We start from the raw sequence: 25,753 nt of genomic DNA, 5'->3' as shown, positions 1-25,753 counted from the left end.
AGTAGTATATTAGAATTAGTATATTTATTAGTTATCTCTTTTATAAAATTTGCCTTAAGTGTATTTCCAATTTGGAATTTGTCATCCCTGTTCTCAAAAAAAGAAGAGAGAAGAATTTATGATCCCTTTCAGAAGACCGAGTTAACTGTGTCTGTCTGTCGGTCGGTCGGTCCGTTTGAACAGAGCTGTTACTTTCGTTGCATCCTACTTGTTCGTATACATAGGGCCTGTTTAATTCTCAAACAAAATTTTTCACGCTGTCACATCGAATGTTTGGACACAGACATAGAGTATTAAACATAGAAAAAAACAAAATCAATTACACAGTTCATCAAGAAATTGTGAGATGAATTTTTAAGCCTAATTGCGCCATGATTTGATAATATGGTGTTACAGCAAATATTTACTAATAACAGATTAATTAGGCTTAATAAATTCGTCTCACAGTGGGTAAAACTTTTTACCAAACCATAACCATAAAAAATGCACACTACTACTACTTACTATTTAGTGCAGCAATATTTGATTCTTTCGTAGAAGTATCGATCAGAGAGCACCTAGGCAGCCCTGGTAATCTCTCATCTTCGAATTTCAACGTCCTCTCCTCGTGACCAGCACGTACGGTACACTAACACTACTCTGTACCATCACACTAGCAGTACACATGCTTCATCTTGGAATCAATCCATGATGATTAGCACCAACAACCAAGCTAGAGCTGTCAACGAGCCGAGCTCACCTGCTGGCCTTCAGCTCGAGCTTTCAGTCAGGCTTGGTTCGTGCTCGATCAAGCTCGAGCTCAACTAATAAAGTTGGCTCATAAGTAATCCCTCTATTTCATATTATAAATCATATAACTTTTTCTTTAGTTAAAATTATTTATGTTTGATCAAGTTTACATAAAAAATTATATCTATAACACAGATTAATTTAACATTGAATAAATTTTGATAATATGTTTGTTCTATATTGAAAAAGTTAATGTATTTTCTACAAACTTAACTAAACTTAAAAGAGTTGGATTTAAGAAAAAAAGGTTGAACGACTTACAATAAGAAATGGAGGGAGTAGTATATACATATATTTTGAGGATAATCTCTCCATAAAAACAGTAATTTCTATTTAATTATATTGATAAATAAGGAGAAAAATAAATAAGATAAATATATGATAATGACACCAATACACACTATTTGGATACATATTAATGGTATACTAAAAATGGTATATTTGATCCACTAGTTTACAATAAGAATTCTAGAGCTCGAGTCGAGGTAGAGCAGCTTGAGGGAGCTTTTCTTTTTTTACCGCCCTACACCAAGCCCTCGTCACCGGATCGAGGAGAACACCATGCATATGCATGTGTTCTTCCAATTGCCACCGACACAGCAACGACGGCTACTTGTATATATTACCACAACATGCAATCGATCGATCCATGCATCGGTTTACCTTCCTTCGTTCTCACGGGATGCCATCTGCTACACTTACTTGCTCACTACGTGTTACGCTTCGATCACCTCGTATTAAATCGATTGATTAATCAGCAGCAATGGCTTAATTAACTCACGGTTTCAGAGCACACCCACAGAACCGAATCATCGGAAGGATTACCCAACTGAATTTTCAATCTCATCGGAAGCCACGACTTGATCGCAGAATCTTCAAATCCAAGCAATGGCAGCAGCAGCAGCCTCTCGGAGAGATCGAGGCACCTTTCTTTTCTTACAGTTTTCAACGACATCTTCGGTAACAGCAGCTTGACAAATGACTAATCGACAGGCCTACGCTTAGCCCCAAATGAGCAAGTGGTAATTAGCACCTAGGATTAGTAGCTACTTCCTCCGTTTCACACTGTAAGACTTTCTAACATTGTCCACATCCGGCATATGTATGTGTCTAGATTTATTAACATCTATATGTATGTGAACAATACTAGAAAGTCTTACATGAGGGAGTACATCAGTGTAAACAAGTGCAAGAAAAAGTACAGGTGCAGTATTAGTAGATGCATGGGCACGCTCAACTTTGACCAATCGTTTGCCTCTCTTCATCTGACCTGACGATGAACTCCTCCACGTCTATATATAAAACCACCACTGTCTTTTCAGTATTGCTCTCTCTTCTCCTCTCTTCGTTGTGACAGTAGTATTTATACCTGAAGTCAGATTCAGAGATTTTTCTGGAGACTAGATTCAGAGTTCAGAGGTTGGTAGGTAGTTTAGGTAGTAGGTTTATTAGTTATGCAGCAGCTGAACTGGGTCAGCCTGTTGCTCTTGCTGTTCTTCGTTGCCGCACACAGCTCCTTCGTTGCCACTGCACACAGAGGTAGATCATCAGCATTTTCAGGCAAAACTTCCCATTTCTGAGCCATTTGGTCTTTGTTGCTCGAAGATTGTCACTCACAAAATTATCACTGTCTCTTTTCAGAGCTGCCAATGGCAAGAAAAGCCGATGAAATTGGAGACCATCTTCAGGCCAAGCTGGTAAGTTCAGTAAAACACCTTGTGCTCTTGAGGATTTGAGATGGATCGATGAACAGCAGTGTACTTATCTGAGGTTTAACTTGCTGAATTTTTTTTGTGTGACAAGCAGGATAATCAAGCTAGCTCTGTCAGTGTAACCAGAGCAACGGCGAAGGCTGAACATGATCATCAGGAGGCTGTCATGAGGAAATGCAAGAACGGGAGGAAGAACTGCAAGAATTTCAGAACAAGAAAGCTTCCTGCAGATGCAGATGGCAAGATCCATTTCGATGGCCACATGCCATTCACTGCAGATTACCACTCAGTTCGTCGGCATCCTCCCAGTCACAACTAGGAGTTAAGCTTAACACTACTAGTACCAGCTACTAGTTGCTTTGCTTAGAAATATATATACAGTAATTAAGTAGCCTAATTTAATCAGTAGTGACAGTCCATATAGCTAAGCTGTAGTATCAATTCTTCTTTCCTTTCGTCCTCGGATGGTCATCACTGTCAGGCTCTCAGCTTCCAGTTAGCATTGCATGGCTTTGCTCTTTGCTTTGCTGACATTTTTGTTAGTTAGCAAGAGTAGCTCACAGTGATGGCATGTCACCACCCTTGATGTCCCCTAATTTAAGCTGTTAATCCATCAAAGTTAAAAAAGGATGTATCTCTTCTCTCTTGTTGTTTGGTTTTTTCCTCCTATCACAAAGCCAGCTCCCGGGCATGTCGGACGGTCACCTTGACTCGCCATCATGCATATCATGGTTAGCTCCTTAATAAAGCCCTATAAAAATTGCCAATAATAAAAATTACTCCGTTGTCCGGGCTTGACGATGTCGCTGGCTTCGCCATGGCTGGCTTTCTCCTACCATGGGTCCAGAGCGCAGACACGTGTCATGCTCTCCTTCTCTCACTTTCAGCTTAACTACTGATATTTCTTTTTTTGCTTGCCGGCCATGGAAGCCTTTTTGCTGGTACATATATAGGCTGATGTGGACTCTCGTTGTGTACATACATTTGCTCGGATTATATTTAAAATCTCGTTTCTATTTAACTATTTTTCATGTGTTGTCCAGGCATAAGTTGCCACGGATATTTGGACGGCTTGAAATGTGACAGGTAGTGGCGGCTTTGGCCTAAGGTGTATTTAGTTGGGGAAAAGGAAATTTTTGGGTGTCACATCGAACGTTTGATCGGATGTCGGAAGGAGTGTTCTGATACGAATGAAAAAACTAATTTCAGAACTCACCTGGAAACCGCGAGACGAATCTTTTGAGACTAATTAAGCTGTCATTAGCACATGTGGGTTACTATAGCACTTATGGTTAATCACGGACTAATTAGGCTTAAAAGATTCGACTCGCGATTTCCCCTATAACTGTGCAATTAGTTTTTCTTTTTATCTATATTTAATGCTTCATGCATGTGTCCAAAGATTCGATGTGATGTTTTTGGGAAAAAAAATTTGGGGAACTAAACGAGCCATAAAACGATTGAACTTTTCTACTCTGTGTGGGTCTTTGTCCTCACCTTGGGTCGCACTTTTATAGGATCTACATGTGGAATCCACAACTAGCTTTTTCACAAGGCTATCCTTCATCTTTTGTGTCAACACATCTACGAGAGATTTTTTCTTATTGTTTGAACTTATTTATTTTTTTATTTAAAAATAAACCATTCTAAAACTTATTTTCAGAATCTGAATATTTTGGTCACGCCAGTTCACCTAACGTGAGAAAATAATACTGACACGCCACACACTAGGCGTGACAGTTTTATTCTACCATGCTACCGAGGTAACATGGCTAAATAAAACTGCCACGCCAGCCAGATCGACGGGACCAAATAACACTGTCACGCCAACTGCCAGGCTACCGTGACAGTGTTGTTTTGCCACGCTAGTTCGGCTGGCGTGAAAAAAAGTTCAGATATTGAAAATAAGTTTTAAAAGGGTTTATTTTTAAAATTAAAAATTAGAAACGTTCAAAAAATCCTCTTAGAAAAACACAGTAGTTCAATTTTTTTTTAAAAAAACATCTTTGGGCTTGTTTAGATTCATTTGGAATGGCAAATGGCAAATGGCAAAAGTTTTGGCATTGCAAAAGTACTAGTTGGTGTTTAGATGCATGTTAAAGTTTTGCTATTCTAGCACTAAAGTGAGAGAGAGAAAGAGAGAGGGAGTGGTCCCAAAGCACTTTTTGGCACAATTTGCTACTATGGACTAGCAAATGCCAAATGCCAAATTGACAACTTTTGCTACTAGTGTTTAGATCCAAAATAGCAAAAAGTGCTACAAAATGGTAAAACTTTTGCTATTTTAGAGGATCTAAACAGGGCCTTTGATTATAATAGACATTTGGGGAAAAAAAATCATATAATGCAAACAGGACCATCTTACTATTGGAGGTCTAATAACTAGAAGTAACTTGAAGCCAATTGGGTTGAGAATATCAGGATTTGCTGAAGTCGTAATTTGACTACCGACCAATCATTGATAACTGCACGGTTATTATCGCTTCAGTTTAGTAGAACTATATACCGAATTCTATCGAATCATTACCGTATTTGTATCGAAATTTGCAATTTTTCAGAATTACACCGTGGTAACCAAAGTAGTAATTAATTATTGTCGGTTTTTGTGGACGATGTTGAAAATTCCTATGTTTCAAATAGGACCGAACACGTTTAAAATGAACACTAAATTTTGACACGGTTAACTTGATAGGTGCCTTCAACCACCGTGCCGTAGGATATTTGTTTAGCCAAGTCTTAACAGCATGCACGGATAGAGTTGTAGCAAGTTCCTTCTTTCTCTGATAAACTGCTAGTAAAGCTGAAAATACGTAGGATCGAACCATTTAATGGTTTTGTACAATCATAATTAATGAAAAAAAGGGGAAAAGAGTCCGCTGCTTCAATTAGAAAAGGAAAAACGTCCAAATCCCCCTAAATTATGCCCCTAAATCCATCTAGCCCCTCAAAAATATCAAACCAGGTATAGCTCGCTAAACTAATTTATAATTTGACCCATTTAACGCACAAGTTATTTTGCGAGTTGGTTTTATACATCCGGCATGCTGACTCAACCGTATTTGCCACATTATGATTCTGATTGGATATATACGAATGAGACTATCCAAAAAGCATATAATATTTTCAGTGCATAATAAGTTTACTAAGATACTGTATACTTCTTCTGTTTCACAATGTAAGTTATTCTAGTATTTTTCACATTCATATTAATGTTAATTTAGATTCATTAGCATTAATATGAATGTGAAAAATAATAGAATGACTTACATTGTGAAACAAAGAAATATATAGCTAAGAATTATTACGTTTTAGGACCTGTTCAGCAGAGTTCCCATTCTAAAATTCCATAATAAGTTGGCATGCAAAATTGCAAGAAGCCAGGTAGTTGGGAGAAAGTGGGCACTGAATCACTGTTCAGTGTTCAGTGGCGCCCCCCTACCACTCTCCCTGACCTCGCGGCCGCCCCACCCGCAATAAGAGGAAGAAAAGCTTATCAGGATTGCACGGCGATTCCCCACCTCCCGCGCCACGCCGCGCCGCCATGGCCACCACCGCCCTCCTCCTCCGCGCCCACCCCTCCTGCAAGCCCCCTCCCCCTCCCTCGCCGTCGCCGCGCCCCACGCGCGCGCTCGTCTGCCGCGCCGCCGCCGCCGGCGAGGCGCTGCGGTCGCTGGCCCCGCCGTCACGCCCCGAGCTGCTCTCCCTCGACCTCCCCCGCTACGACCCCGCCCGCTCCACCCCCGTCGACCTCGCCGTCGTCGGCGGCGGCCCCGCCGGCCTCGCCGTCGCGCAGCGCGTCGCGGAGGCGGGCCTCTCCGTCTGCGCCATCGACCCCTCCCCCGCCCTCGTCTGGCCCAACAACTACGGCGTCTGGGTCGACGAGTTCGACGCCATGGGACTCTCCCACTGCCTCGACGCCGTCTGGCCCTCCGCCACCGTCTTCACCCACGACGACGGCGCCGCCAAGTCGCTCCACCGCCCCTACGCCCGCGTCGCCCGCCGCAAGCTCAAGTCCACCATGATGGACCGCTGCGTCGCCCATGGCGTCACGTTCCACAAGGCCAGGGTCGTCAAGGCCGTCCACGGCGAGGCATCCTCCCTCCTCATCTGCGACGACGGCGTCGCCGTCCCGGCCACCGTCGTGCTCGACGCCACGGGGTTCTCCCGGTGCCTCGTCCAGTACGACAAGCCGTACGACCCGGGGTACCAGGTCGCCTATGGCATCCTCGCCGAGGTGGACGGACACCCGTTCGACATCGACAAGATGCTGTTCATGGACTGGCGCGACGCGCACCTCCCCGAGGGGTCCGAGATCAGGGAGCGCAACCGCCGCATCCCGACGTTCCTCTACGCCATGCCCTTCTCCCCGACGAGGATCTTCCTCGAGGAGACCTCCCTCGTGGCGCGCCCGGGCCTCGCCATGGACGACATCCAGGAGCGCATGGCGGCGAGGCTGCGCCACCTCGGGATACGCGTCCGCGCCGTGGAGGAGGACGAGCGGTGCGTCATCCCCATGGGCGGCCCGCTCCCGGTGCTCCCGCAGCGGGTCGTCGGCATCGGCGGCACCGCCGGGATGGTGCACCCGTCCACGGGCTACATGGTGGCGCGCACCCTCGCCACCGCGCCCATCGTGGCGGACGCCATCGTGCGCTTCCTCGACACCGGCAGCGGCGACAGCGCGTTCGCCGGCGACGCGCTGTCGGCGGAGGTGTGGAGGGAGCTGTGGCCGGCGCAGAGGAGGAGGCAGAGGGAGTTCTTCTGCTTCGGCATGGACATCCTCCTCAAGCTCGACCTCGACGGCACGCGGCGATTCTTCGACGCCTTCTTCGACCTGGAGCCGCGCTACTGGCACGGCTTCCTGTCGTCGAGGCTCTTCTTGCCGGAGCTCGCCATGTTTGGCCTCTCCCTCTTCGCCAAGGCCTCCAACACGTCGCGCCTCGAGATCATGGCCAAGGGCACCGCCCCTCTCGCCAAGATGATCGGCAACCTCATCCAGGACAGAGATAGGTGAGGTGAGGATCTGCATCATCTCTCATCTCAAGATCTGCATTTGGATCACTGAATTTTGCTGCTGCTGCTGCTGCTGCTGAATGTATCCAAGATTTGCAAAGATGAGAACACCATTAGCAGCAGCAAGCTAGGAGACAATCCATCCAGGAGATGAAGTGTGTGAGTTGAGTAACAATTGCTGCTGCAAAACACACTCTTTTTTAAGCCTGGTGATTACAAAATTTGAGCTGTATAGTTCATATTTGAGGTATGATGATGTGCCTCTCAATGTACTGTATAAATGTCATGATGTCAAACACACAGATCAATATTTCCCCAGACATATGGTAAAATTTTCACCTACATACTTCCTCTGGATTGATAATACTTGTCGTTTTGGACAAGGGCACGGTCTCCAAAAAGTAATTTTGACAACTATTTTCTATTATAATATATATAGAAATATCAACAAATATATGATTTTATTGAAGTACTTTTTAGGACTAATCTACACATATGGTTTTTATATTTTTAAGATAAATATTTTAGAAATTATTTGTAGTCAAAGATTTTAAAGTTTGGGGCTGTTCACTTTGACGCCATTTTCTACCATACCATTTTTTTTTGATAAAGTAGCCAAAAGAGTGCCTACATTTAGTTTGTTGCTAAATTTTAGTAAACACATAAGAAATCCTACCAAAATTTGGTAATATTGCCAACATTGCCAAAATTTTGGTATTGCCAAAATTTGGTAAGGTTTATTTTGGCATCAAAGTAAACAGCCCCTTTGACTTTACCCTTGTCCAAAACGAATAATATTATCAGCCCGGAGGGAGTAGCACAGAACAATCAATAACACATGTAGTAGTATGAAGTGAAGCTACACAAGAATTCATATGTGGTTGTAGTAGTAAGGTGTAAGAGCTTTGAAGCAATCAGCATTAATAACACTTGGTATGAATTAACACAGTTGAGCATGAGCTCAAGGTTAAATCTCTTTTCCATCTTTTTCTCTACCTGTGAATCAGTGACCAACATGCTATACATATGCCATTGATTTAGGCCTGAAGAACAATGACTGGGAAACAAAAAATGAAAAAAAGAAAGGGGGAGAAGAATGAACAAAATTTGAACAATGAAGTACCAAAATTATCTTCTCAAATCCGTTCGACCATGAATCGTGTGATCAACTCGCGTTCACCAGTTCATCTTCATCATATGAGTAGTCCAAAGTTCTTGTAACTGAGCCTCCAAACTGTTTTTTTTCGCCTTGTACCATGGAAGGAACTTCTCAGAAGGAAAGGTCTCTCATGTCGCCTTCGCGTTCAGGGGCTCTGTATGAATATCCCAATTCTTCTCCAGATTGTCGCCTCACTATGCTGGCCCTTTGCATCAGGCGAACAAGTTGCTGAACTACCTCAGACATAGGAGGGCGAAACTCGGGCTCAGGCTGCGCAAAAAAAAAAAAAATCACAAAAGATGTTCTTAGAATATGCTCCTGGCAGAGGATATTACAAGAAATCAAACTAAGATGCCCAACATCCAGATACTAACAATGTGGTCAGTGTCAGACTACAAGAATCCTACCAAACTCAGCAAGAAAGCTTATGTTACATTCCATTTTGGATTTCATGAAGGTCTCCATGTGTGCTCACTGATTACTATGTACCTATATCAATGTCTAAAGATCTATCACAATGCAAACGCATGAACATACCTGAACACACAGCGCGATTATGTCCGCAAAACGGGAGAGCGATTTAGCAGGGTACATTCCATTTAATGCTGGATCCACCATCTTAGCAAGCGCATCGATATCATGAAGCTGTGGAGTAGCCCATCGAACAAGAGATTGTTCTGATCTCTCTCTAGAACTGCAATATCCATCAGAAGGTCATTTTCAATTTATAAAACGCAATGCACCGGGATTTGAATATAAACTAGAAGCATACCTGTCTAGTGGTTTCCGCCCTGTCAATAGCTCTAACATCACAACTCCAAAACTGTACACATCACTCTTTACGGTATAAATTCCTGACATGGCAAACTCCGGGGCACTGTATCCAAATGAGCCAAACACCTCAGTTGAAACCTGGAATGGCAAACCAAGCATATTCAGTCCATTAATTAACTACTTCTACAGGAGCCAAACAAGGCCATCTGAGAACTTTAGCAACCAGAAGTTTAGAAATGTGGTGGTATGACTGACCTGTCTCTCCGTGTTGGGTGTCAAGGTGGCAAGCCCACAGTCAGATAAATGTGGATTATGCTCTTCATCGAGTAGGATGTTTGAGGACTTAAAGTTTCTATGCACAACAGATGGCAAGCACACCTCATGCAGGTACCTGGGAGAAGGTTTGAAAGACGTTAGAAGTGCCCCTGCTGCTGTAAAACATCAGAAAAGGTGAACAAAAAATGATGTATGATTCATAAAACTTACTCTAGCGCCCGAGCAGTCCCTAGGGCTACCCTTACACGGATGTTCCATGTAAGCTTCCTGCTCAACTCATCAGAGTAGTGCAGCACATCATGCAGTGTTCCATTTCCAATGTACTCGTAAACAAGAAGCCTTTGCCCATGCTCAACACAATACCCTGTAAGTGGCACAATGTTTGGATGCCTTAGCCGTGACATGCTCGATACAGCCTCAAGAAAATTGTCTTCTTCCTGCAAGGAAAGGGCTGAACTATCTATCTTCTTAACTGCAAGAACCTGCAATCACAGCACGCAACTCAGTCGCAGTGCATAGCATGACACAAAAATAATAAGAGGGTGAAAAAATTTCAAATATTTTTAGTTTTACTGCCTATAGGAGTAAACAGGCTAAAAACCATCGGGGTTTGGCTGTATGTATAACAGTGTTGCACAGCTGATTCATCCACTGACTAAATTATAAGGTTATGGTTTACATTCCACTTCATGCAACATTCATTTAATATAAGATGCATATTTTACCTTTCCATTGGGGAAATCGGCCTTGTAAACACGACCAAGTGAGCCCTCTCCTAGAAGGGAATCTTGACAGAAGCTATTAGTGGCAACTTGGAGGGAAGCAACAGTATAAGGCGTTGCAGTGATTGGGACCTTTGTCTTTCTCATAGAACCAGTTTTACCATAAATCCTCTCTGGAGTCATTTTCTCAGCAGGTGAGATCTTCATAGTTGCTACAGAAGTATTCTCTGGACTCTGCTCTGGGATTTCCCTGTTAGAAGCTACAGAAGAGAAGGGTGGAAATATGTATTATGAGCAACACAAGTGCATTCAGTTACACGCTGTAAGTTAATGATGTAAAACAGTTCTTAGTTTTGATTGTATTTTCAGAGCAAAGGTAAAATCATCAGAATTCCATATAGATCTATCAAGTACATATGATCCAAGACTTCGAGTTTTAGCTGCCCCTAACTAAATTGACAAACTAAGCTGGTCTCATGCAAATGCCTGACTTGAAATATACTAAAAGTGGGGTCTCAAATATACATGATTTATCATTGCCGGCACCTATACTGCTTGTTTCCAGATCAACCAAAATTCAAGGATATCTTATTTTCTAGGGAAAGCATATGGTTATCCTTTCAACTAAGGATTGTCTCAGCTAACTGAAATTATATATATTATTAAAGATAAGAAAAATATTGCAATAAGAAATCATGACAGCATATGAACAAGTGTAGTACCTCTCTCTATGTTTACTGATAGTGGACCTACAAAATCTTTTGAATTGCTGCTGGTATCATCCTTTCTTTTCTGAGCATTGCGAATGCAGAATACCAAAAGAAGAAGTGCACATAAGGCACCAACTGTTGAGCCAGCAACTATCCCGACAAGCGGGCCTGTCTGAAGACCTTGCTTCTTGTCACCTTGACCAGCTGGGCTTACTGAGCCTTCTGGAGCATCTCCACTTCCCCGAGGATGGCTGGGCCGATTACGTGGCCTTCTAGGGGGTGGTGGCATAAAAGGTGGTGGTGGTGGAGCAGGTCCATTTGTGAATGAGTTTCCTCCAAGTCTATGGTTGTAATTGCAACAGGTCATTAGAGTGTGTCAAAGATGATTTCCAAAGAGAAAGGGCAGTAAAAGTATCTCATACGTCAGATCTGGGATTGAACTGAATTCTTGTGGTATCCAGCCATTGAAATTGTTGTTTGCAATATTTCTGTTTGAAGAGAAGGAAATCTCAGTTATTAAGCAAGCAGCATAGCAGTCAATTTGTTGTCTGAAAAACTCGCTTACAGTGTTGTGAGGCTTAGACCACTGAGAACATTGACAGAACCTGTTAATTGATTGTTTTGCATAAAACTGCAAAATGGAGAATTTTATATCAAGCATTAGAAAGTTTTTAAAAAATGTTTAAATTGGGGTTTACATGAAAATTACAAGATACTCACAGACTAGAAAGATTTGAAAGAGAGCCAAGAGAATTGGGAAGATCCCCTGTCAATTTGTTGAAAGATACATCTCTGCCAAGGAATGTAAACAGTATCAGATGAATTCATGAGACCAAGGGAAGAGCATGTGTGTTAGTATCAAGTACTTCCTCCGTTTCACAATGTAAGACTTTCTAGCATTGCCCACATTCATATAGATGCTAATGAATCTAGATATTATTCATTAGCTTCTATATGAATGTGGGCAATGCTAGAAAGTCTTACATTGTGAAACGGAGGGAGTAGAAGGTAAATCTTATTACCATAAACGTGCAAAGGGTATAACTGCATGTCAAAACATAACGGCAAGTTTTACAACATTCATTGTAACTAGGAAGGTAGCCCGCACACATCTGCGGGCATCTTATTTAATGTGTTTGAAATTTCATTACGAATTTTTACGATTACTCTATTATAAACATGTTTTTTGAATAATTTGCTTGGGGTTTCTTTGAGTGCTAGTATTTCTTTTTCTAATTACCACTGTAGTGTATGAATTCTAAACTAAAATTACTTAAAACCATTGTAGTTTTAAATTTATAAGAAACTATTGTGTCACAGTGGAATTGTTTCCTATGAAACTATAATATCATTTGTACACAATGCATTTCTTTTTTAATATTTAGTATATTTTATTTTTGCAGAGTAACATTTTTCTTGTATACTATATATGTTAATATCCTTAAAAATATTCATAAATGACATATATGACTTTGCTATTTAGAATGGGTTTCAAATTCGAAAAAAATGTTAGATTTAGAAAAAAATAAATGTTCAGTTTTCAATTTTATTTCATGTTATTTTAATTTTTTTTTCTAGATTTCCATTCCGTCAAGCATCTCTTAAATGTTTTGATCTCTGCAATTTGGAATGAAAATATAAATGGGTTAAGGTGGTACAACTTGGCATGGGGTAATGGCATCCTTTCTAAATTTCTCTCTCCAATTAAGAATTAAGTAATGGTACCACTAAACTGGAGTGTTTCTGGATTTACCAAATAAATAAATATATAAATATATATAGTCTTTAATTTCCATATAGAATTGATTTGATATATATGGTTGTTTCACTGCTATAATTCCTTGGCACAAACCATGTGCTTGCTACGATCTTATATGATGCTCAACGCACCATGTTGGTTATTTTCAATCTGTTATCTATATATGACAAATAGACCCTACACGGGGTACACGTTACGACTAAAAAAAAAGATATAATCAAAAGCTTTTTCTCTAATCTATTAGTGACACCATATATCATATGTATAATTTATATGCTATGATCATCCTAGGAACATTTATTTATCTCGTATAAGATAATTTATTCACAAAAGCGCATCTAAAATCAAGTACAAGTAAATAGCCCCTATTTGCCTATTGAGAGAAATTAATTACTTCCTCTTTTTTGGAAAAATATATCAATAATTACAACACCAAATTACTTTTAGTAAATTTAAAATTGAATATGTTTTTTATAATATATTTGTTTTTTATAATATATTCAAAACGGAAGTAGTCGGTAGAAAGACATTAGATGTCTAGCAGGGTATAATAAATAATAGGTTTACTGGTTTATTAAAAAAATAAGGTGGGATATTTGAATTTCTAATGAGAAATTTTTATTTTATTTTATTTAGTGGAGGCCTCAAGGTGGATATGTTCCACAATGTAAGTCAATACGCATATTAAATTATTGATTTAATTAAAAATTACAGTAGTTTATACATATTGTAAATTATATATAATTTAAGAAATTATGATTATTTTAAAGTCCAATTTATGCTGCTTCTATAAGTGCTAGATAGAGGAGAAAGAGAAGAAAATCATGTGATAGAGGGAGAGCCAGCTACATGTGTTAGGTAGAGGTCCATTTTTGAGTTTTTTTGGGTAAAGATAATTTTTATTTTAGTCGTTGCGTGGAGTGAAAAAAACAAAGAAGGAATGGCAAGGAGAGAGAAATAGGAGGATGGGTGAGGGAAGAAGGTTGGTTTGCGATTTTTTTAAAAGATAGATCTAACCATATAAGATAGTGGGTCCATCAATTTAAGTGGAAATCGATAGTTAGATGTTTTATTGCACATATTTATTGAATTTTTAATTTATTAGAGTTCCTTATAACGACTTAAGAGCATTTATAGGCGTACCACATAGTTAGAACGGTCACATGATCTGAATTTTAAATAATAAAATATGAGCAATATGAATTTTGAATTATGTATTTAATTATAAATAACTCAACAATTGAAAAGAAAAAAGAAAAATATGTAACTTGAGAGTTATGATTATTTAGATGTCCGAATTATTTTTTAATATATGGAGTGTTAGTTAGAAAATAGGATAAATTAGCTAAAAGATAGGAGAGAAGGGGAGAGTAGGAGGGTGGGAGGGAGCACGTACGTACGTACGCAATGGAGGTGGGGATACCACTTTTTTCCTTTTTCCTTTTAGATGTAGATCTAATGGTTAAAATTAATGGGTCCACCGATTTAAAGGAAAATCAATGGTTAGATATTTATTTGATTTTTTTTATTAAATTAAAATGCCATATGGCGGTTTAGGAGCGTTTGTAGGAGACGACGTGGCGGCTTGAGAGCGTTTATAGGAAGTTTAATGGACTTTTAGTATATAATAGATTTCTAAGTTCATACTCAACTGTTGGAAGGGTTGCTTAGCTTTGCACTAGGTGGTTGATAGTGTCCCCTGGTACTACTACCAAGAATCAAGTCTCAAAATAATAATAAAGGTCACGTAACAGTACTAACGAATTGGAGGGAAATACTCAAAGCATTTATTGTATGGGCATCAATGTTATGGAATAATAAAATGACAAGAACCAAAATGGACAAGAAGATGGCTTGCCTGGATTTAATCACTACAAACAGAACTGCTACTGAATTTCAACCTCTTAGGACTAACTTCTGCTATGGACCATGAAGCAAAAAGGCATTTTATGGAAGTTTATATGAGGCCATTTTAAGAATAAAATTTGAATTGAATTGTTGCCAAAAGATATATGCCATGTTGCAGAAGAATGTCTCTTGACCGTAAATAGAAAAACTGCGTAATCACACAAAATCTAAATAAGATGACTTACAGCTCTGAAAGTGAATTGAGACTTCCAAATAAATCACCTATCTGTTGAGACAGTGAGTTGTGGCTGACATTGCTGCATTAACGATGTTACATTAATACTTGTTGATACAAAAGACAGCAAAGTAGTGATGGACAGAAGCTTACAGGTACTCTAATGAAACCATGTTGGATATAGAGTACGGAAGGTTGCCAGATAAGTTGTTGGTTGCCAGATTCCTGTGTCATCATTTAGAATAAAACACCCTATACTTATTGCTGCGTAACAGATTATAATAGGTGGGGTACATTACATACAGATATGTGAGATTCGGTGGCAGCTGGTAAGGAATTGAACCATGCAAGTTGTTGTTGCTCAAATCTCTGCAAGTAACGAAACGGGAGTTCAAAACAATGCATAAAAAAAAATGAAGAGTATAACCAAGTTTTGAGCTCTCACAATGTCTTCAATGAGAATAGACTGGAGAGTTCATATCCCAGAGAGCCATCCAGTCCTACCCCAGCAAGCCTACTATACAATGGAAGAAGAATACGAGAGCAAGTCAGTGTTGAGTAGCTTCTCATAGTAACAAAAGTAAATAAAACTAAACAAAAGATAATGTATGTTCCAAAATGAAGTTTTTTTCCCACTGAATTTCCAACAAACTTGGTAAGAGGAGTTGAGACACCAATGAAAACAGAACTGCCATGAATGTAGTGAAGTTGGTTAGTGAGATGTAGTCACATTCCATAGATGGATCCAGAAAAGGAGTTTAATTCCCCTCTTTTCATTAATCCTGTTAGAAGATTTTGGCAATCCTAAACTATCTGCCATCAATGAAGATGGTGCACAATGTGATATTGTGATTCGATTCCCAAATGCACATTTGTTTTTATTCAGCTTGCAGAGAGTCAGAAATTTAGAATGCAGTAAGAATCAAACACCAGCCAATGAAAGAACTCATCAAATCCAATAAAAAAAAGCCAATGAAAGCTTCGGCATCACGGGATCTTTACATTTCGGTGACGCCAGCGCCGGAGCAGGAGATCCCCTGCCACCCCGCGCCGCAAGGGTCGCCGCCGCCGCCGGCCGACCACCCAGCCAGCTGCGACGGGCTGTTCCACGACGAATACAGATTCCCAAGCGCCGCAGCTGCAACAACACCCCAACCATCAAAGGAAAAAGAAAACAAGATTTCCTGAACATTCCAAGAAAACCAAGAACCCCATGAATCGTGGGCCGCAGCTCACCGTCGGAGGCGTCGGTGGTGGCTCCCGCCGGCGCCGACGAGACAGCAAGAAGAAACCCAACCAATGCGGCGGCCAGCGCCGCCATTCTTGGCCCCTCCCTCCCACTAACACCCACTAGCTTCCACACCCTCTTTCTCTCAAGAACGCAAACTTTGTAGGCCTTTCTCGGTTGCTTCTTGCCTTCTTGGCTAGGAAACGGCCACGCGGATCGCCATGGCCGCCGCCGCTGCCAATGGACAGCTAATGTGCAGGGAGCAAAACAGCTACTACTAGTAAGATAAAGAGGAGGAAAAGGAGAGAACACCGGATTGCTTCCTCCAGGAGGAGATTTGGATGCGGCGAGTGTGGGTAAAGAATTCAATATCTTTCTCCGCGGCCTTAAATTCTTTGATAGGCTTCTTTTTTAGGGTGCTGTTTGTTCTTGGCTTCTGCCTCTCATCAATGGGAGGAAGAAAGGGATGAGCTTTTTGATTCGATTAATAAATGTGGGGAGCAGGTGAAAGGTGAGGTAGGAGGAAGGAAGGAAGGAAGCAAAGCTGATCCTATGCTTTGCTAATGGAGTGGGAAAAAATGTTGTATATTAGGTTGTGTTTAGTTCAGCGCAAAGTTTAGATTTTGATTGAAATTGGAGATAATGTGACTGAAAAGTTGTGTGTATGATATATTGATGTGATGGAAAAGGACTGAAGTTTGGATCTTTGGATCCAAACTTTGGATCCAAACACAGCCTTAGTAGTATAATGATTCTTGTGTTTGTGTTGTGTTTGACTCAAGATGTGGCTCTTCACTCAAGTGATTCCACCTCAGGATTTATAGCCCATAAAAATCGGTCTGAATTTTTTAAACCGGGCCGAAAATATAAACTAGAGTATTTAGTTTCGATAAAGTTAAAAAAGACTAAATCGAGTTTTATTTTTTTATAAGATTTATTTAAATTTTATCGGTATTTGTCAGTTTATCAAATAGTTTCAATAAAACCCAAAGGCATTGCTCATGAGTGGTTTTTGATCTGTTGGGACTGTGAACCATGTTCCTCCTCCTTCCTCCTATGTTCCCCACAGCCAAAAAAAAGCTTGCTTTTTTCTTGCCAGTTTCCAACTCTCTCTGAACCCAGCTATGCTACTTACTTTTGTTGTTGGATGCAGTTAGTTGGTGACCTGTATTGCAACAGTTTCACACAGCAAGTGTTTACAGAAATGTAATCATGTACTACTACAGCAGATGTTGGCATGGTCTTCAATGCACTCATTTTACCAGAAAATAGTAGATCTTGAATCATATGTAAAAAAAAAGATATTAACAATATATTCATGGTGTAAAAGTATTCTCAATGAAAATTTGGGTCATTATTGATTTCGTCGTGGCATGCATATATTTTTTATGTATATGTATCGATCCGTCATCAAGGTTTTGAATGTTTTAAGTTATATTATGCACTCTCTCCGTCTCAAAATATAGTAATTTTTGTTGGATGGGACGTATCTGGTCCTTCTGTTCAAATTCGTAGTATTAGGATACATCCCATCCATCCAAGCAAAAGTTGCTATATTTTGGAATGGAAGAAATAGTGACTACTATACCAAAATAGTATAAATGTAGTAGTTTAGCGTAATGTAAATTTTATCACAATATGAGCAACTAATATTATGATGAGTATTATATAGTTCAGAACATACTTGTCAAAGCAACTTAGAACATGTGCATTTCTTAACACTTACTTCAGGTGTTATAGTGTACACGCTGGTACTCTCTCCTTTAACACATGCTCTATCATTATTATTTTTGTCTGCTCCATCACATCAGATACTATGCCTGTTATTTTCTGATTAACATATATATTTTACTTCAGTTTTCGTTAGCCCGTTAAAATTTTACTTTAGAATATGAGATATTTCAAGTCTGTAATAATTAAAACTCTATTATTATCTAATAGTTTTTTTTTGATTTTTTCCTTAACTTCATCTTCATATCTAGTAGAAACGAATGCTATCATGCCAAGCTTGTTAAATTTTGACTAGAAGTTTATGATTTGCGTGTTAAGAAATTTTGGTACATTACATGAGCTTAGGATGTGCTAGAGTCATGGCAAACACTTACAGTACAGTACTATGCTAAATCAGCCTAGCTAGTCTTCGGCTGAGATTGATGTACATCTTGAAGACATTTGTCTCCTGCTAAATGTGTTTGGTAGATCATGCCGGTTGCTTGACAAGTTGGGTTCTGACTATTTTGACCTACCATTTGATTAATTGAGCCGCCCGTTTGCAACTAACCAGTACAGGGTTAGTCTTTGTTATTTTATTTTATTTATTTCAATCCATATGTATGTTGCATTGTACTTAACTATGCAATTATGAACATGGTTACGTACTATATTACTATTCTGCCCATGCATGTGGTGAGCTGAAAAAAATAATTGCTCTAGATGGCATCAGTTCTGTGTTCATCTAACTGTACTTAAGATGTAGCAGGATGATCAGTGTCTGAAATTGTGGCTTTTGGTCCTGGTAGTCTTGTTGTGTCTTGTCATCTTCTTTCCAAGAAAGAAGCTGAAAAAAATAAGATTGTGTTCAGCTGTTAGGTATGTGTAGAATGTTAGGGGAGACTTGCAAAGACCATTATTAATATGTGAAATCAATCTAAAATCACAGAGATGGAACAAGAGAACATGATAATGCTAGCAGGGTTTGATGAAATTTGGGCAAATTTAAATTTAGAAAAAAATAATAAAATCCTATAAGTAGTATCTAATTTCTCTTGCTATTTGGTGAAAAAGAATTTGTGAAAAAAACGAAGTTAACATCATATTTTGCCGCTAAACCAAAACTAAAACTAAAAATAGGAAAAATAGGCTAGGTCCACAGTGAACACTATACATGGAGCCCTTTAGGCCCACTTGAGGGAAAACGTGCAGTTCCTACCTTGTTTCAAAAATGTCTATAATATACCACAGGTCTCTACATGATTCTTATATTCTTTTACATTTTCTGAATTTTACCTATATTTTTCTATAGATACCTATAATTTTCAATTTGTCCTACTTTTTTTTTTTTGCATTTTTCAGTCCACTGAATAATATATCATGGTTACCACCACTTACCTGCGGTTACCGGCTACTGCGACCGATTGAGGGAGTTTGAAAATTTTGAATTCAAAAAGTTAAAGATGAATTTTTGTGCCCTTTTTTTTTGTGTTAACGGCACAGTTACCGCTTACCTTGGGTGGTAGTAAAACCAGTACCACCACAGGGGGAACCTTAGCCGCAGTCCAATTCCTGCCGATTTTCTGAACCTGAAATTGCAAGAAAACTAACCATTCTACTCACATCTGAAACCTGAATCCTGAAGCAATTAACCAAACCATGCATGGCATGTGACAAGGTTACAATGCAGCCGATTTGTTGGCCCTATGGCCTGTGAGATCCTGCAGATTTACAGCCTAAATTATTTATCAGCATTTTGTCCTTCAGCTCCTGAAACCTTCTGCTTTGTCCACTGCCCAGTCCAGACTCCATGATTGACATTATTCTGCTTTGTTTGGCCATCTGCATGGATGAATGAATGATTTCATTTCAGTTACATCTAGCTTGCTCACCTAAAAAATACGGAGTACTACTTAACCCCCAAATCATTGGCTGTCTTGATCCAATAAAAGGAAATAGAGGATGATGATGTAATAGCAGCTCATGCATCTATCTGCTCATCTTCACCTACCTATAGTTGGAACAGCAGGTTCATTCAGGTAATTATTCTGAATCCCTGTTCAGTCAAGATGTGAGTTAAAAAAAAAAACTGGATCTCCCATGATGAGAGAAAATGATGGTTAACTGTGGTGAGTGGATCCAGTCAGGCACTCAGACAAAATGCATCGTGCAACTGGGATTCAATTGCGAAATGCTGGTCTGGTCCCTTCTTGTAAAACCTGATGCAATGATCAGATCACCCTGACACCTTGGTGTTTTTTGTAACATTGTGGATTGCTCTGAACATGGTGTGTGCAACTGTTGGTTTGTCACACTGTTCACTTGTTCAGTGCCCTGCCATTTGGTCAATTTGTACAGGGATGGATGGCAATCTCCCCAAGAGTATCCGAGACACCAGATTCAATGAAACAAACGTCGAATGTCCGGTTTTAAAGTTTGGGCGATCATATTTAGGCTTAGGGGAAAGTTCGGGGGTATAAAATAGACTAATCCAGAAAAGGGATAATACCACTTCCTCTGAAATTATTGTGAATTTGTGATGCAGGCATGCAGAAGATTGTCTCTTGTGTAATAAACAACACTGTTAATCAGAGAAGCCTCATGTTACATGTCAACCGACATTCTGCTCTCTCTTTGAAGTAATAAGAACATAAGGACACCAAAGTAATAACAGAAGGACAATGCAGTGTGGCAGCAGTGTTGCATTTGCATACCCCACTACTGCTGAAGTGATGAGTGCATGTGAAATGCACAACCTAAAATAAGTTAAAGAGAGAAGAGGAAAGGAGTTTATTTGCATATATGCAGAAGAATCTGTCCATTAATTTCCAGCTTTCCATTTCATGGGCCGTCATGGATTGCTTGTCTTGGCTTAACCTTGAAAAAACGGGGAGAAATTAGTGGGCTTGAATTGGGTCCTCCAAGGTTTTGTTTTGATCACAAATCGTTCTTGGACCCATGACGCCCCAGTTAACAAACTCTTAGTTTTTTTGGAGAATTCTGTTGAAGAATGCCCTTTACTCATACAAACTGATTTTCCACAAAGTCGGAGAAGTTTGAACTTTTAGAATTAATCTAGAGGGGTTTCTTCGTTGCTGCCATCGTATTCTCATACCACTAAAAGTACAAATGTGAAAGTCTTACCATGAAATCATTTTTCATCACTTTGGGCGCATGTCCTTCCTAAGGGTATGCTTGGGAGGAAGGGCCGAAGGGATCCGGAGCATGGAAGGCTGAGAAGATAGGTAAAACGAGATAAGCCGTTAGCGTATGATAAATTAAATATTAATTATTTTAAATTTGAAAAATGGATTAATATGAAATTTTAAAGTAACTTTTGTATATAAAATTTTTATAAAAAGTACACCGTTTAGCAAATTGAGAAGCGTGGCGTGGAACACGTGGAATTTTTTTTCTCTCTTTATGCTGCAGCCCAACGCAGCCTAACGATGCTTAATTTATAATCATATGAGTACACAGTAGACGTTTAGTGATCCAATTAATATGGAAGTTTGGTGGCACTTTCTTGGGCTGCCATAAAAGAAAATCTTTCCGGAAAGTTTTTGATGCAGGAGTGATCTTGATTACTTGGATGGTTTGTAAGGATAAAAATGCCAGGTAAAGGGTATCACTAAAACTGCCATTGACGTCTTCTAGTGTGTTTCCAAAAAAAAAAAAAAAAGATGAGAGTGCTCATGATGTGCCGCTGGTCTTGGAGACATCACGATATAAGATATATATACTATCTCCGTCACATAAAAAAACTAATCTAGTATTGGATGTAACATATCTTAATACTATGAATCTGAACATACATCTATCTAGATTTGTTGTCCTAAAATATATTACATCCAATACTAGTTTTATTTTTTTGGGATGGAGGGAGTAGGACCTAGGTTATTACTCCCTCCTTTTTAAAATTGTTGATTTTTTAAATACATTGGACATTTGTTTTATTGAAAAAGTTATATAATTATTATTTATTTTATTGTGACTTGATTTGTCATCAAATGTTCTTTAAACATAACTTAAAACGTTTTATATTTGTATAAAAATTTTAAATAAGATGAATGATAAAACGTCTGTTAAAAAAATCCATGACGTCATATATAAAAAAAATGGAGGTAGCAATTACCTTTGGTTATTGTGCCGGGTAGTTAGTCGTTTAATTTGCCGGCAAAAGTAAGTATTGGGTTATCACAATAACCATATTTGTTGGAGTAATATGCAACAGTACGTCTTCCTCGTAATTAATCTTAATAAAATCTGATCGGGGGAGTGAAAGAAAAAATGATATTTAGATATTCATGCAAAACTAATTAACTACGCAAATGCATGCGATATTAAGCAAGCCGCCTGTTGATCGCTCACGTACGAGAGTTCGGCGAGCTAGCACGATGGCGAATATTTCAGCAGCGACAAGCTAATTAAGCCGACGAGAAAGGCCGGACGGGCAGGCAACCGGCCAGAGCTAGCACAACTATAAACTTACGTTAATTACGTGGAAAATAAAGGTAAAGAAAAACAATAAGTATTACCTCATGAGCTAGTTATATACATGTTTCAAGTTATATATTTACGTTAAATTTATAGCGATAGAGAAAGAAAGATGAGAGAAAAAATATAGCTAACCTCTATACACTCCCCATCTCGTAACATAACGAATTTTGGAAGATGTGACATGTCTATTATAAATCTAGACTTGGTACTAGGATAATGTATCACATCCTTCAAAATCCCTTATATTATGGGACATAGGGAGCTAGCAGTTAATCTATTATACATATTAATTTTAATATAACTTGCTTCCTCCGTTTCACATTATAAGACTTTCTAGCATTGTCCACATTAATATATATGTTAATGAATATATATATATATATATATATATATATATATATATATATATATATATAATATATATATATATATATATATATATATATATATATATATATATATATATATATATATATATATGTGTGTGTGTGTGTGTGTGACTAGATTCATTAACATTTATATGAACTAGGAAGGTAGCCCGCACATTCACGCGGGCATGTATCGTAAGCTGCATTTGAGATACTCGTAAGTAATAGACTGATTGTGTTAAAATATCATATTTGTTATATAGTAAATTATAGGCATATGGATCTTATATCGTTGGTTTGATTATAAACAGAGCAATAGTTAGATTAGAAATTAGACGTGAAACTTATAATTATAGATTATTTATATTTTAGTTAAATAGGAACGTAAGAGGAATGAAAAGTTTAGAGCTTGAGCCAGAGAGGGGAAGGAGTGGCTGTGTAGTGATGGGCGCATGTGGAGGGGTTTTTTTTTTTTTGTAATTTTTCTAAGTGATTAAGTGAAAGCCAATTATTAGATGTAATTTTCCTAAGATTTGCAAGATTTTTTTAAAATATGTGACATGCCACTTATTAAGATATATTTTTCTAAAAGTAGATTAGATAGTTGAAAATAATGTTAATAGGTCATCGATCTAGGTGAAAACTGTTAGCTAGATGTTTTATTTTTTTCTTTTAATATATAAGATTTTACTAATTTTTAAAATGTGACACCTGGTAATTTAACATGTCTCTAAAAGGTCATACATGGTGACTTTGTATTTTTCTAATTTTTATTATGTAGAATGATTAAGATGACATAATACATATTGTCAAATTTTTAATGTTTCAGTGTTGTTTGCTTGTTGGTCTATGTTCAAATTACGTATTTTAAATTTTACATAGTAAAATATGAGTAACATAAATCAACAGTTCAAATAAATTTAAAATAGGATGTTATTTGGGTTGTCAGGTAAAGAATAGGTGGCAGTTCAAATAACATATTTTATTTTTTATAGTGAAATATTGGTAATATTGATTTTAAATTATTTAGCTGTCTAATTATGAAACAACCATTCAAACAAACTAAATAAAAACAGATATACTACCTCCGTTTCATATTATAAGTCATTTTGACTTTTTAAAGTCAATTTCTAAGTTTGGCCAGGTTTATAGAAAATATAGTAAAATTTTCAAAAAAACATATTATGGATATATATGGAACGTTATATCTAACAAAACAATTTTGTGTGATAGATGTTGTTAAATTTTTTTTATATATTTGGTCAAATCTAAAGAAATTTAATTAAGAAAAAAGTTAAAATGGCTTATAATATGATATAGAGGGAGTAACTTTTTAAAATTATGATTATTTTTCTATGTAACTATTATATTTTTTCTAAATTGTTAGTTAAAAATAGATTTGTTATTTATAAAAGCATGCATCAAATCATTAATCATTTATATATATATTTAGGCATGGGACATGCAATCAAGAGTCCACATCCATTCTCGTGAGATAGAAGTGAAGAAATTAATTATTAAGTAATAAAACAAAAATCTTAACTACCATACAGAAAAAAGGAAAGAGATGAGGAGAAGGGATTGAGGGGAAGGAGATGAGAACGTGCTGTAGTAGTTGAGAAAGGATTTTTTTTATGAAATAAATCCAATTGGCCCACCAGTTCAAAGTTATATATTTTTTCTAATTTATTAGAGTGCCATGTGATGGCTTAGGAGTGTTTATAGGAGTCTCGCGTGGCAACTTAAGAGTATTTATAGGAAGTTTAATGGACTTTTACTATATAATAATAGATAGATAGATATATAATATATGTTGTTAATAAGTATTTAATTTATTTAGATGACATGCAAACTTGCAAAATGCACAGTCTATACCACAATAACATATTGCTTATATATAGCAAAACATTCGATGTAAAATTGTCAATTTAATTATAAATAGAGCAACGTTTTAATAGAATATAAATTAGCTATGTACATTTAAATTATGGTCGACTTAACTCGTTTTTAATTTGATAACATAAAAGAATTACGAAGAGGAAAAGATGGAGATATAAAAGAATAGGAAGAGGAAGAGACAGGAGAGCGTACTACGTTCTTATGTTTTTTTTCCGGCCCGCGGTTATACGAAGCCACACTTATGTACGTACGTTTTTTTTCTTTTTCTGGCCCACAGCAGAGGAAGGGATTACTTTCTTAAATAATAGATCTAATCTAATGGTCTAAAATATCGGGTCCATCAATTTAAGTGAAAATCGACGATGAGATTATATAGTGGCATGTGGTGGTCTAGAAGTGTTTGTAGGAGTGACACATGGCGGATTGAGAGCGTCTGTAGGAAGTTTAATGGACTTTCTTATGTTTTTTTCTTTTTCCGGCTCACGGTTATACGAAGCCACACGTACGTACATACGTTTTTTTTTCTTTTTTTTGCCCACAGCAGAGGAAGGGATTACTTTAAATAATAGATCTAATCCAATGGTCTAAAATATCGGGTGCACCAATTTAAGTGAAAATCGACGGTGAGATTATATAGTGCCATGTGGCGGTCTAGGAGTGTTTGTAGGAGTGACACGTGGCGGATTGAGAGTGTTTGTAGGAAGTTTAATGGACTTTTAGTATATAATAGATAGATGTGGGTAATGTTATAAAGTCTTATAACCTGAAACGGAGGGAGGAGTAATAATCAATAATCCATAGTTACCTATAGGAGTATTAAACTTGCTCAAAGTTTGGCGATCGATGGAGTGAGTGCGCGTCACTGCTTTGCGGTCGCGTACAGCATGCAGCTACCCCTCTCCTTTCTTGATCAATTCCAGTCTATCTCTCTTTCTCTCTCTCTCGAGATGGTGGTGGCCGCACCACCATGGGCAGATGGCACCATGCATTGCATGATTCATCGCACCGGCCGGTTCTCTCATTGATCCGTCACCTCTATCGACAGATTCAGATA

At 38.4% G+C, this 25,753-nt stretch overlaps 3 protein-coding genes across 3 annotated transcripts; 2 read left to right on the top strand and 1 right to left on the bottom strand.

Annotated features, from left to right (window-relative positions):
• Positions 1–2,157: 2,157 nt before the first annotated feature.
• LOC127764598 (uncharacterized) lies at positions 2,158–3,097 on the top strand. Its single transcript, XM_052289494.1, has 3 exons — positions 2,158–2,328; positions 2,431–2,486; positions 2,596–3,097. Exons 1-3 carry the CDS (start codon positions 2,244–2,246, stop codon positions 2,818–2,820), a joined length of 366 nt encoding a protein of 121 aa, XP_052145454.1. The 5' UTR covers positions 2,158–2,243; the 3' UTR covers positions 2,821–3,097.
• A 2,802-nt stretch (positions 3,098–5,899) lies between these two features.
• On the top strand, positions 5,900–7,853 carry LOC127763446 (lycopene beta cyclase, chloroplastic). Its single transcript, XM_052288149.1, has one exon. The coding sequence runs from the start codon at positions 6,043–6,045 to the stop codon at positions 7,510–7,512; it is 1,470 nt and encodes a 489-aa protein (XP_052144109.1). The 5' UTR covers positions 5,900–6,042; the 3' UTR covers positions 7,513–7,853.
• Positions 7,854–8,332: 479 nt separating this feature from the next.
• Positions 8,333–16,758, bottom strand: LOC127763445 (protein STRUBBELIG-RECEPTOR FAMILY 8-like). Its single transcript, XM_052288148.1, has 16 exons — positions 16,231–16,758; positions 15,997–16,132; positions 15,440–15,511; positions 15,298–15,363; positions 15,148–15,219; positions 15,005–15,076; positions 11,873–11,944; positions 11,718–11,783; positions 11,575–11,640; positions 11,165–11,493; positions 10,446–10,702; positions 9,931–10,202; positions 9,700–9,835; positions 9,443–9,582; positions 9,208–9,364; positions 8,333–8,940 (listed from the first exon to the last, which is right to left on the bottom strand). Exons 1-16 carry the CDS (start codon positions 16,313–16,315, stop codon positions 8,782–8,784), a joined length of 2,157 nt encoding a protein of 718 aa, XP_052144108.1. The 5' UTR covers positions 16,316–16,758; the 3' UTR covers positions 8,333–8,781.
• Positions 16,759–25,753: the final 8,995 nt, after the last annotated feature.

Source organism: Oryza glaberrima, chromosome 2 (genome assembly GCF_000147395.1).
Source record: "Oryza glaberrima chromosome 2, OglaRS2, whole genome shotgun sequence".
Lineage (NCBI taxonomy): Eukaryota > Viridiplantae > Streptophyta > Magnoliopsida > Poales > Poaceae > Oryza > Oryza glaberrima.
Note: the sequence above shows the minus strand (reverse complement) of the source record. Positions and strands in the feature narration are given on the sequence as shown.

What these genes read in the sequence shown, in the direction of transcription:
- LOC127764598 (XM_052289494.1), top strand. Translation starts at nt 2,244, where the DNA reads ATGCAGCAGCTGAACTGGGTCAGCCTGTTGCTCTTGCTGTTCTTCGTT. An exon ending in CGTTGCCACTGCACACAGAG is followed by an intron (nt 2,329 to 2,430) that starts GTAGATCATCAG and finishes GTCTCTTTTCAG; the next exon opens with AGCTGCCAATGGCAAGAAAA. An exon ending in ACCATCTTCAGGCCAAGCTG is followed by an intron (nt 2,487 to 2,595) that starts GTAAGTTCAGTA and finishes TGTGACAAGCAG; the next exon opens with GATAATCAAGCTAGCTCTGT.
- LOC127763446 (XM_052288149.1), top strand. Translation starts at nt 6,043, where the DNA reads ATGGCCACCACCGCCCTCCTCCTCCGCGCCCACCCCTCCTGCAAGCCC.
- LOC127763445 (XM_052288148.1), bottom strand. Translation starts at nt 16,315, where the DNA reads ATGGCGGCGCTGGCCGCCGCATTGGTTGGGTTTCTTCTTGCTGTCTCG. An exon ending in CTTTCAAATCTTTCTAGTCT is followed by an intron (nt 11,784 to 11,872) that starts GTGAGTATCTTG and finishes TCCATTTTGCAG; the next exon opens with TTTTATGCAAAACAATCAAT. An exon ending in CACCCAACACGGAGAGACAG is followed by an intron (nt 9,583 to 9,699) that starts GTCAGTCATACC and finishes TTGCCATTCCAG; the next exon opens with GTTTCAACTGAGGTGTTTGG.